Source organism: Heteronotia binoei, chromosome 8, assembly GCF_032191835.1.
Source record: "Heteronotia binoei isolate CCM8104 ecotype False Entrance Well chromosome 8, APGP_CSIRO_Hbin_v1, whole genome shotgun sequence".
Classification (NCBI taxonomy): Eukaryota; Metazoa; Chordata; class Lepidosauria; order Squamata; family Gekkonidae; genus Heteronotia; species Heteronotia binoei.
The window spans coordinates 83,233,692-83,247,278 of NC_083230.1; the positions used below are offsets into that span (position 1 = coordinate 83,233,692).

Consider the following 13,587-nt stretch of genomic DNA (forward strand, 5'->3'; position numbering starts at 1 on the left):
ATAAATACATGGTTTTACATGAGAGGAATGTTACTGGGGCGAAGAACATATGGTTTTGTGGAAGATGGGGATAGCAACAACACATATTAAAATGGAGTCCTGTAAATGGAGGGTGGAAGTTAAGAAAATAGCACATAGATGGAAGCATAAATGCTTGATGTTTTTATACAGTTCCCAAAGTATCTCCAGTTGGCCATTTTCACCAAAAGTAGATGAACATATCTGTCCTAAGATTATTGTAAAGGAAGGCGAGGGCTTGAATCATTTTCCATCTGGGAGGCATTTGCTTTGTTGACTTCTTGAACAGTTCAACCAGTGTTACAGAAAAGGCAGCTTCATCAGATGGATGTGGGCCTGCTGGGTCACAGATAACAGAAACCCACCTACTGCCCATAACACTTCAGAGGTGAATGCACTGAATAATTACAAGAAGAACAGCTACAGGAGTCATGGTGAGAGCCATAAGAGTGCTTCCTTCAAAGACCCAAATGGGTTTGAATGAATAGGCCATTTTCTTTAGAGGAGCTCTTGGCCATAAAGGCTGAGTTCAGCAAAGGTCGCAGAGGGCATGGGGCCTCCAAGCCTTTTATTCTTCTGTCCCCTCTTCCCTGCCCAGAGTGGCAAAAGGGCTAAGGCTAGCCCTGAGGCATCATCATTATTCCTAACTAATGGCCCGTGAAATGTCCTGGGTGGGATGGTAGGGAAGGGAATGGCCGCTTCCCACTGCCAAGCCCCTCCTTCTCACTCTCTGTCTCTCTCCCCAACCTTCTCTTACTCTCAGCTCAGCTCTTCTCCTCTCTGTATCTTTATCCTGATCTCCTCCTACTCCCCTCCCTGTTACCTCCAGTGCTCTCAAACACAGCTGGGAGAGAAGAAAGGCACTGCTGGCACCCTGACAGATTGTTGGGCTGGCTCTTCAGGCAGAGCTTTCTTTAGGTCCTTTGTGCTCAGTCCAGAGCAGCCCATTAGACAGAGCTGGGTCCTCTGCTCCAGTCCATAGCTGCCCAGCCCTGCCATGGACTTGGGGGAGGGGGAGGCAGCGCTGCAGACAAAGCATTTCCTTGCACAGGAGCTCTTGTGCAATGGACATGCACGAAAAAGCCAGCGTTAGCTGCTTGCATTGTCAAATTTGTTGTATCCCCACTTGTGTTTTCTCTTAAACAAGATCTTGTGTGATCAGTTTCAGAGCGCTATAATCTATAGGGAAGCAAGCATTAGATGTATGAACTTTTGTGCAAGTGGAACTGCCCTAAGTCTGTTTATATTTTCACTTGCTTATCACTGGATCCAAGACGCGCGTTTTTTTTCCTTCCCCAAGCCAGCATTCAGTCTCAGTCCAACTCTAGTGTGAACTGAGTACACCTGAACAGATACTCTTATTTAGAATATTTTTATCCTGTTTGTCTCCTGCCCTGGGGACTCTACGGGGCTTGCAGAATTAAATAAACATAAAAATACAATTTACAAAAGCATACATGCCCCAACAGACCACCAGTACAAATTTCAAGCCAGTAACCAACCATAAAGATGTCCCAAGCTGGTGGTGGCTTCATCAGTATAGTATACAGAGGGTCACAGTCTGCAAACCACAGGCCAAGAGAAAAAGAGGGACAAACACTCAGCCAGGTCTTATATTGCAGCTGTCTTAAATGACCTCTGTTTGCTCCATCATGTTGAGAACTAGCTGTTATCTATGATGCTTCCCTCTACTTTTCTTCTCTACTGCCCTTATTTCATATGGTTAGTCTCTTCAGTTGTAAGCTGGGGCCAGGGCTCATGCTTTTATATTTTGCTATTTTGGTGGTGTTGGAAAGTACCATCAAGTTATGGCGACCCCTGGTGGGGTTTTCAAGGTAAGCGATGTTCAGAGGTGGCTTGCCATTGCTTGCCTCTGTGGCGTGACCCTGACATTCCTTGGTCATCTCCCATCCAAATTTAGTTATAACTAGTTACTATTCCACGGACACTCTCAAGATGATGATCATTTCATGTCCTCTCTCACACTGGACTTAAGCTCCAGATATGCCTTAGAGCCACAATTCTCAAAGTATAAGGCCGCCATCACTAAGGAAACACAGATGGTTCATATCGCATTTTATTTTACCACTGATCTACTGTGGTGTCTCACAAAGACGTAATGTTAGAAATAATGGACAAAACCAATAAATCACAATGAAAACAATGAAAAAAGAATGATCTGTTTACCTTGGAAATGGTAAAAATCTTGGGTGTGTTTTTGCACTAAGGATTAATGTTTTGGGTTTATTAATTAAAATATCCTCCTATCAATAGTGGCTCAAGGTGTTTTACAAAAACTAGCATTCCCTGTCTGTACATCAACTGGGAGGGGGAGCATAAACAGCAACCAAGAAAAACAATGATACACAGCTCCTGTCTCAACACCAACAATGACATTTTCAGATCATCCATTATCAAAATCTCTTTTAAACAGTTTCTCCCAAGCTCCAGAAACTGATTGGTGTGGGAACTCTCCCAGCTTCTTCAATGAAAGCATCATGCATGGCTGGAACCACAGCCAAGAATATCCAAGTTTAGACCTGATAGAGGGGACCAGGCCCATAGTGCCCCATGGGGCCCAGAGGGTCCAGCCTCCTTGTGGATTTTACGGGCCCCTTCTCCAACTCTTGGCTCCCGCCTCCCCCTTGGGACCCCTCCCCTCAATCACCTCAACACATGAAGCAGGTAGCAGCACTTTCAAGCTCTCCCCTGAAGCACTCTGGGCAGGGGTGGCTGGGTGGGCAGCCAGCCTCACCCCCTACTCCCAGCAGCCCTTAGTCCAGCCATGAAGAACTGGAGGCTCCATGTGCTGCCTTGTTTTATACTGCCATGAGCCTGAACAGTAAGTTCTTGAGTTGGTGGGAGGAGAGGCCCCTAGATTGCATAGGCTGCAAGGGCAGCTAATAGAGTCCTTTTGGGGTGGGAAGGGAGAATGGCGGCCAGGATATGTCTTCCCCAGCCAGCATGTACAAGCCATGCATGTTCCCTGCTACTCCCAGTTGGGGAGGGGCACAGGAAAGCAGGGAAATAGTGAGGGAGCGCAGAGATACAAATTAGCCTTCTTTTGAACTTCGGAATTGGAAGTTGATCATTGTAGGCTGAGCTCCAAGAAAGGTAGAAGGGGAATTGGAGCTTATATGCAATTTAAATCATGCTGGAGGGAGGAGGGAGAGGGATGGCCCCCAGCCTCTTCAGCTTCTTACTCTCACCCCCATGGTCCCCTCCCTCTTTGACTCTTAGCTACGGGGCTGGAGGGGACAGTCAAGTGGGAGATCTGTGAGGATCTAAGTTGGGGCACAGGTTCATATGCTGGCCCTTCAGATTTGTGGGTTTAAGTTTGTGTAAAGTTTTAAAGGCAATAATAACTGTCTTCTTGAACAGGATGTGGAAGCATACAGGCACCAATGAGGGTGTTTTAAAATTAGACTGACAACACTTCCTGGCTTTAGTTGCTTTGTTCTTTACCAATGGCAAGCTTCTGGAGTGTCTTCAAGGGTATCCTCATGAAGATGGCATTGCAGTAGTCTAGCCTCACAGTTCCAGAAGCATATGTTAGTGAGGCAGGAAAGGCTAAGAGATGAGCAAGTTTCCATACACAGTTCAGTTGGAAGAATGCCATCCTCAGAAACGTGTTTGATGATCAAACTGCTTCCCCTTCTTTAGGAGAAGAGGCCAAGCAGGGCTGATTGGGGGGCATGTAGATAAGACAGGTTTTCTGACTCTTCAGTGTAGTATTATTCATTGCTATTTTAATCATGGACTGTTCAATTATGTTATTGTTGCTTATTGAAATATTTTCTGAGCTGCCTTGAACTCTTTCAGGGGAAAGGCGGGCAACTATATCTTCAGTAATAAAATAAGATTGAAACAAAAACACAGTTTAAAACCCAAATTATCTATATCAAAATGAACTATTAATAGTAAAAGCATGGCCCCAGAAACTTTAATAAAACCCTGTTCTGCTTGTTGTCAGCCAGTGCAGAAAGGCTTCCTAAAAAGCCAGGTTTTCACTAACTGGCAGAATGGCCATAAAGACATAGCCAAAATGTTTTTGTTCCAATTAGTATGATTAGGCCTGATGATGGAGTACTTATAGGCATGCTTCTTCCCAATTAGGGCAATTTGAATGGCTTATTTAGTAAATGGCTGGTCTTTCTGGCACACATATCACAAGCCAAGTCCAAAAGTAGAAGAAAATGCTTCTCTAATAGGGACACACACGGCCCTCTGTATGCCTTGGTGTTGTTTTGCTCCCCTGGGCGACTGAAGAGCAGCAGGCAGCATTGCAATGCTCAGGAAAGGCAGGCAGCAGTATAAGGATCCATAGCCAAACATGTTACTTCTCCTCCACCTCTTGTCCAGGATGACAACAAACCAACAGGTGCTGCCTATGCCTTCTCTGCCACTCACCCGCATACCAGGGCTTTTTTTCTGGAAAAAGAGGTGCCAGAACTCTCAAGAGGAAAATGAAGGAGAGCCCTCACAATTTTTAAACTTTTCTCTCTTTTTTAGAATTTTGTTTCCACAAAGAGGCTTCAGAATTTTGTTCTGCCATGTTCCCGCAGCAAAAAAGCCCTGCTGAATACAACTTACTGCCTGAACAGATAAGGCTGGATAGTTGCATATTTAGAACATTTCTCTCCTGCATCTCCAAAACCTTGCCCAAGGCATGGTGTTCCAGCTATTTTTGTTGTGATTTATTGTGAACATGTTCATGAATTCCTGCCTTAGAGTTGAGTAGAGGGCCCAAGATCTGAGAATATAATTGTTTGACAAGGATCTATTCTGAGGGCTGCATGGAGCTTGGGCTGATGACAGAATCTAAAATAGCAATTATGAGAAACTCTTTGGCATTTCACACTGACCTTACTATCCCTGAACTCCCCACCCCCCCCAAGAGTCAGTATAGTAGATGTGAAGGAGAATCAGGGTCTGTTGGGTTTGGTAATGTTTGGATGCACTATCTGATCCTCAAATAACTGCCTATGCATACATACCATTACACTCTAGTGCATACAGATGTACATAATTTTGGAGGCAAGCTTGCTCAGGAAACATATTCATTACATTTTGGGCATGCACATACTCTCTTCCTTTGGATCAAGTTTAGGGGCAGCCTGGACTGCCAGTGTGCAACAGAGACCCTCTAGTCACTGAACTGATTGGCTCACTCTCAGAACAGTTTTTCAAGAGAGGTTTTTTAAGGTTAAAAAACAATACTTAAAAACTAGGCATCCAACAAACATTTGGTTGGATAAACATGCAAGGTGCTTGAAGATAACAACATGCAAGGTTCCTGAAGATAACAAAAATTAACACACACCAGGTGGACAGCTCACCTGAAACAAAGGCCAAGAAGTCTGAACATATGTTGCATGAGGATTAAAGGCTGCTATGTATGTACACAAGCTCTGATCTTGAAGTAGAGAACAGGGAAAGTAGCTTTTAACACTTTGATTGCTCTTATGCAGAAGCTTCCTGGCTGGATCGATTGACCGTGGGAGACAGCTCCAAGGGTTTGCTTCTTGTTGTGGATGCTCCTCACTTTACCTGTGTAATACCTGATGTGACCTTTGCATAGAGCCTCTGTGGAGCTAAGACAATTACAGAACAATTATGTCCAAATGATAGACTTTTTCTTAAAGTGACAAGGAAGAGGCTCATGTTATTGCTCCTCAGGCATTGTTAGGAGGAAATTATAAACCAATTTGTATCCACCGCCACTCAGGTTTTTACAGGAAATTTGACCTTTGAGAATGGCATTCTGGTGATGGCTTTCTCCATCTAAATGGCAAGATCACAGAAAGGTTGTAAAGAGTAATGTTAGAGATATGTTGCATGTAAGTCATGTATGTAAAGAAGTTCATACATGTTCTTAAAGATGACAGCTACTGGCCATATTCAGAAAAAGGTTGACAAAGGGAATGTAGGGAGAATGTGTGCAGCTGAAATGCAAATCCCAGCAGCACTGAGCTCAGAGGTGGATGGAGAAGAGCCTCATGAGGGACAGTCTGGAGTACATAAGAAGAGTCTTGCTGGATCAGACCAGAGGTACATCTAGTGCAGCATCCTGTCTTACCCAGTGACCAATCCAGTTATTCTGTAGGGTCACCAGCAGTGCATAGAGGCCAAGACTTTGCCCCATTATTGTACTCTCATACTGGTATTCAGAGGCTTATTACCTCTGATTGTGGAGGTTCCCTATAGCGACCATGGCTAGTGGACACTGAGGGACCTCTTCTCCATGAATTTAAAAGCTATCTATGCTTATGAACCAATTACAGGCCAAGATCTGAGGTAACAAATCTATCCAAAGGAAGGGCAAAGCAGGAAAAAGAGGATACAGGCAGTCTGAAGTAGGGTTGCCAGTCTCCAGGTGGGGCCTGGAGATCTCCCGCTTTTACAACTGATTTCCAGTTGACAGAGATCAGCTTCCTTGGAGAAAATGGCTGCTTTGATGGATTGATTCTATGCATTGTACCATTCTGAGGCCCCTCCTCTGTCCGAACCCTGCTGTCTCCTAGATGCACCCCAAAGTCTCCAGGTATTTTTCAATAGAGACCAGGCAACCCTAATCTGAAGAGTTTTCAAGTAGGCAAGAAAACTCACAGGTAAGAAAGGATACAGGAAGCTAAAGAGTCAGAAGAAGCAGCTTGACAGGCAATATTTGAGAAGAACCCCACAAATAAGCCCAGATTCTAGCAGTTGTCAGCTTCACAGCCCTGATCTGAGAACATTACCTGCTAAATAAGATTAGGAGGAAGGATTCATGGGCATGGTAACGGAGCCATACTGAGGCCTGGGAGGGCTCATCCTCACTACAGTAGAATCTGTGCTCTTGGTCTGAATCCTGGCTGATCCTGAGAGAACTCTCTTAGCCTTTCCTTGGTAACTCAACCAGCATTCCCTAAATGATTCTTGGTGTGTTGTTTTAATAATCTCATCTCTTTTTTCCTCTCTTCATTTATTGTCTTTCCCATGAGCATAGCATGATATCCCTGCCCGAATAAATGCTACCTCTGCCCCGGTGCCAACCCAAGAAACAATCCACACCAAGATGGAGGAATTGGAGGATCAGATCCTCTCCAAGATTTTGGCTCTGGAAAAGGAACGTTCATCCATCACCAACATCAATGAACACCAACAGCAAGAGGTAGACAAGGAGCTGGATGCCCTCCAAAACCGGGTTGCAGATCTTGAACACGGTCAGTTCTGGCAAGGGAGGGAACAGAATCTGAGTGTCCAAATGTCAGTGTACTTCTTTTCATAGGTTTCTATTCATGGGGGAATTTGCAGGTAGAAGGATGTCAGCCATATTGAATTGGTTCATATGACAGCATCAATCTACGGAGGAATAGTTTGAATCTTCATGTTGATTGTTGTTCTCTTAAGAGTCAAACTAGACATTTTTTCAAAAGAGTTGAGACCAGGTTCCCCAAAGCCACAAAGCAGCTGCAGAGATGTCTATTTAAAAAGCAGATCCCATTTGGGACCCCTGCTTCAGAAACTGTGAAGAAGTAATAAATAAAAAGGGCCCTCCAGCACATGCAAGGATCTCTTTGAATATAATTTATTTTTGAGGGAAAATGTACATGTTGCCTCGATAAAACCATTTAAACACAGCAATTAAAAACAAGCCAAACAAAACCAGCATAAAGCAAAAACACTGAAGAATCACCTCTGGGATTAGAGATATCCACGTCACAAGGCCCTATTTCTGAGAAGGCTTAACCTGCAGCGGCTTTTATTTTTTCAAGTAAGAATCCAATATTCCTCTCCACTTGAAAAAGGACACGCAGCACAAGGCCTCAACCATATTCCACTATCACTGCTCACCAGAACAATTGCTTCCATTTCAGCAGTGATGCTATTGAGTAGGACAAAGTCTAATTCTTTTGCTGAAGCTAGGTCTTCTGTACATGTAATCTGTACATGTTTTCACAAAACATGTACCCCCTCCAAAAAAAGCTTTCTTTCATCAGATAACTTGTGGGTGGCTTTAGGTTGAGTACACCTTTGTGGGGAGGAAGGGGAAAGGGTCTGTTTTAATCCATTCCTTCCCTGACTGCGAGATTCAAGGATGCAACTATTCCCCTTTGAATAGCAGCTCCTCATGTTGGAAATTCTATTGAGTTCAATGGGGTGTAGAGATTACAAAGACAATGATTTAGTATTTATATATTGTTCTTCTAGTGTTATATTTTACCTACTGAACCTTTTACATGTTACATGCTTTGGGCCCTGTTGCACACTTTTCCTCCCTGAACTTCTGAATGCATGTGCATATATATATATATATTTGCAAATGAGGATAACACTTCAAGATTCTCATGAGCACATGGAGCTGCTTGAGTATGGGTCAGACCATTGGTCTACCCATTGCTTATTATGACTGGCAGTGGTTCTCTGGGATCCTAGGCAGAGGTCTTTCACATCTGAGCCTTTTGTTGTTCAGCATGTACCTGGACCAGGTGGAATTTCTCACAAACACAGTGAAGCCAGCAAGTGGAGCTAGGGAACACTGTCAGATTCACTGATCCCACACCAACCAGAACGGAACTGAGGCTATTTATAGGAGTTAATACCTGCAGCTGTAGCAGTGGCCAGGGGTCTGCAGGTACTTAAAGCCTGTCTAGTATTCAGTGAAGCCTCTAGGTGAATCTTGGTCATCTCCTGCCTTGTGACCAGAGGACAGGCCCTGGAGGGCCAGCCATGCATTCTGCCATTTGAACTGAATGCCCCCACCCCTTCTTCTTTCTCTGCTCCAGGATTTCTGGGGATGACTGTGGGGTCCCTCTCAATAGCTGGTGAGTTTCTCAGCACTCTCAGTCTCTAAGTCTAGCTTCTATTCATGGGCCACCTGGGCTTTTGGACCAGCAGCCATAACTGGCTGCATGTCACCAGACAGCCCCTTAGACACAGAGGGTCCAGGAGCCTTGCGATCTGTCAAGGTTTCATACTTTGTGGGATCAGTGATTAAGGCATGCTCATTCCCCAAAGAGTCCCAACTCTGACACTGGTGGCTGAAACTGAGACCTTCTATATGTAAAGCAGATGCTCTGTCTAAAAACCATAATGCTTCTTCTGACCTCAGGCTTCTGCTGGACTCTCCATGAGGCAGGACTTGTTCTGCAGATGGTCACTGAGTAGGGTCTAGAGATGGATCTAACAGGCAAGGATCACAACTTTGTGAACCAACTGATCTTTTCAGGCCCCAGCTTAAGTAGGCTGGACTTCCTGAGACAGCTGTGCACACCAGCCAGGATCCTGCAAGGAATCAACCTCGGTGTACTGCTGTAGCCCTACCCTGGTGTTGCATGCAGCAAGCCTGGCACTTTGCCTCCTCTATGGCCCTGTGGTTTGGGCCTTCTGCTACCAGCATTCCTGTGGACTGGGAGAGGTCCTGAGGGGCTACAGGGTTGAGCTTGAACTCTGCATGGCCAGAGGCCTGGGGACTATCTCAGAGGCTTGTGATGTGGTTCCCCTTGCAGGATCTGACAGGGCAGCCTCTGGCACTGAGGAGATTTGTTGGTAGAGGGTTCTGCAGTGCCAGGCCCCTCCTGGTCCCTCTGGTCTTCCTCAGTCACTGACTTTGGCTCCTCCCCTAGGGATTCCAAGTCAGACTTACAGAGTAGACTGGAGGGGTTCATGAGTTGACAACCTCTCCTTCAGAGACTGAATTATCCTGTGTTCCACAAAAATGTATGTTGTAACAAACCAGGTATTTCCTAGACTAGCCTTTTCCTTGACCTCATTTTCTCTGTTTTGCACACAGAAACAACAACCTTCATCCCTCCAGATAACTTCAAAATCACCATCCCTGTACGGAACAACTATATGTATGCCAGGATAAAAAAGAGCCTGCCTGAACTTTATGCCTTCACAGTCTGCATGTGGCTGAAAGCCAGGGGTCCAGCAGGGGTGGGCACCCCTTTCTCCTACTCAGTCCCCAGTCAATCCAATGAGCTTGTATTGTTGGAGTGGGGACCTAATCCCATGGAACTGATAATTAATGACAAGGTAAGGAAGAGTGAAATCTGGGCATGGATAACTGGAAGACCTAGATATTGACCTGCCATTTGACCTGACTAAGTCTCATCCCACTGGCAAAAATTATTTAGTCAGCTAAGAAATAAGGCTAGATCAGAATAAAATATTGCCCCTCAGACTTTATCTTAGGTTTAAAGCAACAGATAAATACAAAATGGAAGACACAAGATTAGCCAACAGCAGAACCAGTTACAATAACAATAATATGTACATAACTGCCATTATGTCACAACCACAGAAGGGACTTTCAAGGCAAGTGAGAAGCAGAGATGATTCACCATTGCCTTCCTCTGCAGAGCCTTTCTTGTTTGTCTCCCATCCGAGTACCAGCCCACTTAGCTTTTAATGGTTCCTTCTACTTTTTGCTTCAGTGTAGCCTCTGCTGCTGGCAGAAGCCTTGTGCTGGTGGCAAGGAGGCATTAGATCCCACCCCAAGTTGTCTGTACATTTCAGTGTATGTGCCCTTCTCATAGATGGTATTCTAAAACAGGCAATTGGTCTGTCATGCACATGACCTACTCCAACCAGGAGAGGCTTTCCAAAGCATTCTTCTGCTCTTTGGCCTGAGATTCTTTAAACAGGAGATGCTACAAATTGAACCAAAGACTTTCTGCACCCAGAGCGTATTATCTACCACTGAGTTATGCATTACCCATTACTTTTTCTGAAACACAGATCTTACCTTTCCCTTACATAGGGGATTTGGTGCCACAGCTCCATGAGCAAAGGCCAAATATGCTTATCCCAGTAAGCCACAATGGCTCCTGTTCTCCCTTCATAATCTCCCTCCAGATATGATATTCCTGATTCAGTTGTAAGTAGAAATTCATTATCTCTGTGTCTTCTTCCTGCTTCATTTCATCTTTTGTCACTGGCATTTTACAGCCAATGGGAAAGGACTGTCTTGCTTGCTTCTCAGCAGTTATAGAGTAGTGCAACAAGCAGAAAGTGTCAGAGGGAGATAATTCCAAAATGAATTCTGCTACATGCCGCATGACAAAGGCTTTTCCATTAACATGACTGTTCTATTTTGTTGTAAAGGTGGCTCAGCTGCCCATGAGTCTAAAGGTCGGGACATGGCACCACATCTGCATAAACTGGATCACACGGGATGGCATATGGTCAGCATATCAAGATGGAGTAGAGCGTGGGGGCAGTGAAAATCTGGCATCCTGGCATACTATCAAACCTCATGGGGTCATCATCCTGGGCCAGGAACAGGTAGGTCTAATTCCTGTGTTGTCTTCGGAATAATGAACCTGGACATTGTTCAGGAATCCACCCAGCCTTTGTGGGGTATTTTTCAATGTCAGTGAAGCAGAATTTCACTACATTGATGTGGGGACACTTCATGTTCTTTTCATACCACATGTATCATCTTTGAAACATAAAGCCATACAGAGATTCTCTCTTTGATCTAATGCAGGCATTATGTAGAGATGTGGTTCTCAACCATGCTCCCTCTTAGCTGTGGAGTCTTGTGAGGAAAAATTCTACTTTGTGCACTACTGACATTAAAGTTGCAAGCGAGCAATTTGGCTACTGCATAAATTAGTTTGCTCTGGGGCCATCCTTCCTGAGCCAAGACAAAGAGGTGTGAGCTGGAAGATAAAAAAACTGTGAGCTAGCACACACTAACTCAGCTTAGAGGGAACACTCTCGCTGCATTTTAATGCAAATCCAGACATTCAGAAAGCAGAGAACATTAAAAAAAAACCTGTATCACTCTGGGCTTTGCATATCCATATTTTATATTTCAGAAGTACCAAAATATTACAGTGACACAAATCTCTGAGGTTATGGAAATCAACAAAAAGCTGCTATTTGCATGCCAGTGCCATAATACAAGAGTGCTAAAGCACAAGCTTGTGCACAAAAGGTTCGGTCTCTGGCATCTCTAGCTAATTTATTTTAGTAGATTTTTATTCCACCCTCCCCACAAGCAGGCTCAGGGCAGATCATAACAGTCAAAGACACAATACAATAGTTAAAAGTCCAATGATTCAGGAATTAAAACAGTTAAAACCATCTAATAGAAAAGCTTGTAGCAAAATGCACTAGATTTCCACAGTCTAGAAGTTGGAGCCAACAGGCCAGTAAGATGTAATCAGAATCAACTGGGCCACCTAGATAAAATACTGAAAAGACTTGAGGCTGGAAGGGCCACTGCCTGGGACCTTGCAACAGATAATACTGAGCTGGATGTTCCAAAGATGTCATTCTTTATACCCTGAAGCATTTTATTCATTGTTTTATTCACCCCTTTCCTCTGCATTCCCCTCTTTTGCTCAATTTGTCCACTGTTTTCTTCCTTGAAATTATTCTCCTATTTCCCTCCTTGCTTCCTTCCCCTCCAATATAATGCCCACAGGATACACTGGGTGGGCGCTTTGATGCAACTCAGGCCTTTGTTGGTGAAATTGCACAGTTCAACATGTGGGATCGCGTCCTGATGCCAGCAGAGATCCTGGGTCTGGCCAACTGCACCAGCCACCTGCAAGGCAATGTCATCCAGTGGGATGAAAAACTGGTCGAGATCCATGGAGGGGCAGCCAAGAGGAGCTTTGAAGTCTGTGAGGAAAGGAAGAAGGCGTGAGCGGTCCTTGTCCCCACCAAAAGAAAGGAACATGGAAGCTACTGCCATTTCTTTCCACTTACATAAAGAATGAGGCAGCAAAGGGTCCTTTTCTTTTCCATACAGAAACATCTTGGATGAATTGTTCTATAGAGTGTTGTGTGTGTGTGAGAGGGAGAGGGAGAGTGTATGCATGTGTGCAAAGGACAAGGGAAACTTTCTGAACTTGATGGATTGTGACACTGTGTTTTTCATTGTTCCAGTAAAACTCTTTCTGATTCATACCTGTGAATGGCAAGGGCCCTCCATCAAGAAAGCTGGGGTGATAAGAGGGTGATAGCCATATTTGAACAACAGGCCAGTAGCTGATGTGTAGAGGATGGGAAGTTGTTGGTGGAACTGCTATCACCAACATTTTGCTTCTTTCACACTGTATCTGATACCGTTGGACACTGAATGGAGTTTGTTGAAGCGTTAGAACTTGTATGGTGGTGGCATTTGCTCATGAGGAGCTATTGATAGTCTAGGAATACACAAGCCAATATTACTCCTGTAGTCTCTGCATGCTTCCACCAGGGATGTCCCACCGAGTTCTCTACCTTCTGGTCTACATAGCCTCAAGTAGGCAATGATGCCAAGTCATTCCACCAAAGCCTACATACTAGATTCAGATTATCTATCTTTATCACAGTGATCCAGATTTCCACCTCAGATGAGCTGTGTGAATTGCACATGCTCCTGCCATTCTGTTGATTTTCATAGATTCCGAATTCCTTTTGTCAGTATTATTTTTAGACTTAATTCTTGTGGCAGCTTTTAAAGAAGGAGAGCACAAGTGGCAAGCAGAATATTCTGACATTTCTGTTCAATCATTTTTCTCCCATAGGTCTTCTTCCCTATCCTTTGCATTCTGCTAAGGGCTGATACACACATGCATGTTCCTT

At 44.4% G+C, this 13,587-nt stretch overlaps 1 protein-coding gene across 1 annotated transcript in view; it reads left to right on the forward strand.

The window, feature by feature from the left end:
- Nucleotides 1–13,367, forward strand: part of NPTXR (neuronal pentraxin receptor) — a 37,299-nt gene extending 23,932 nt beyond the window's left edge. Inside the window, exons 2-5 of the mRNA XM_060245441.1 lie at nt 7,007–7,223; nt 9,794–10,038; nt 11,110–11,289; nt 12,440–13,367. Coding sequence (XP_060101424.1) covers nt 7,007–7,223; nt 9,794–10,038; nt 11,110–11,289; nt 12,440–12,664 — 867 coding nt within the window. The 3' untranslated portion in view covers nt 12,665–13,367. The remainder of the gene's footprint in view (nt 1–7,006; nt 7,224–9,793; nt 10,039–11,109; nt 11,290–12,439) is intronic.
- The last annotated feature ends 220 nt before the right edge of the window (nt 13,368–13,587 follow it).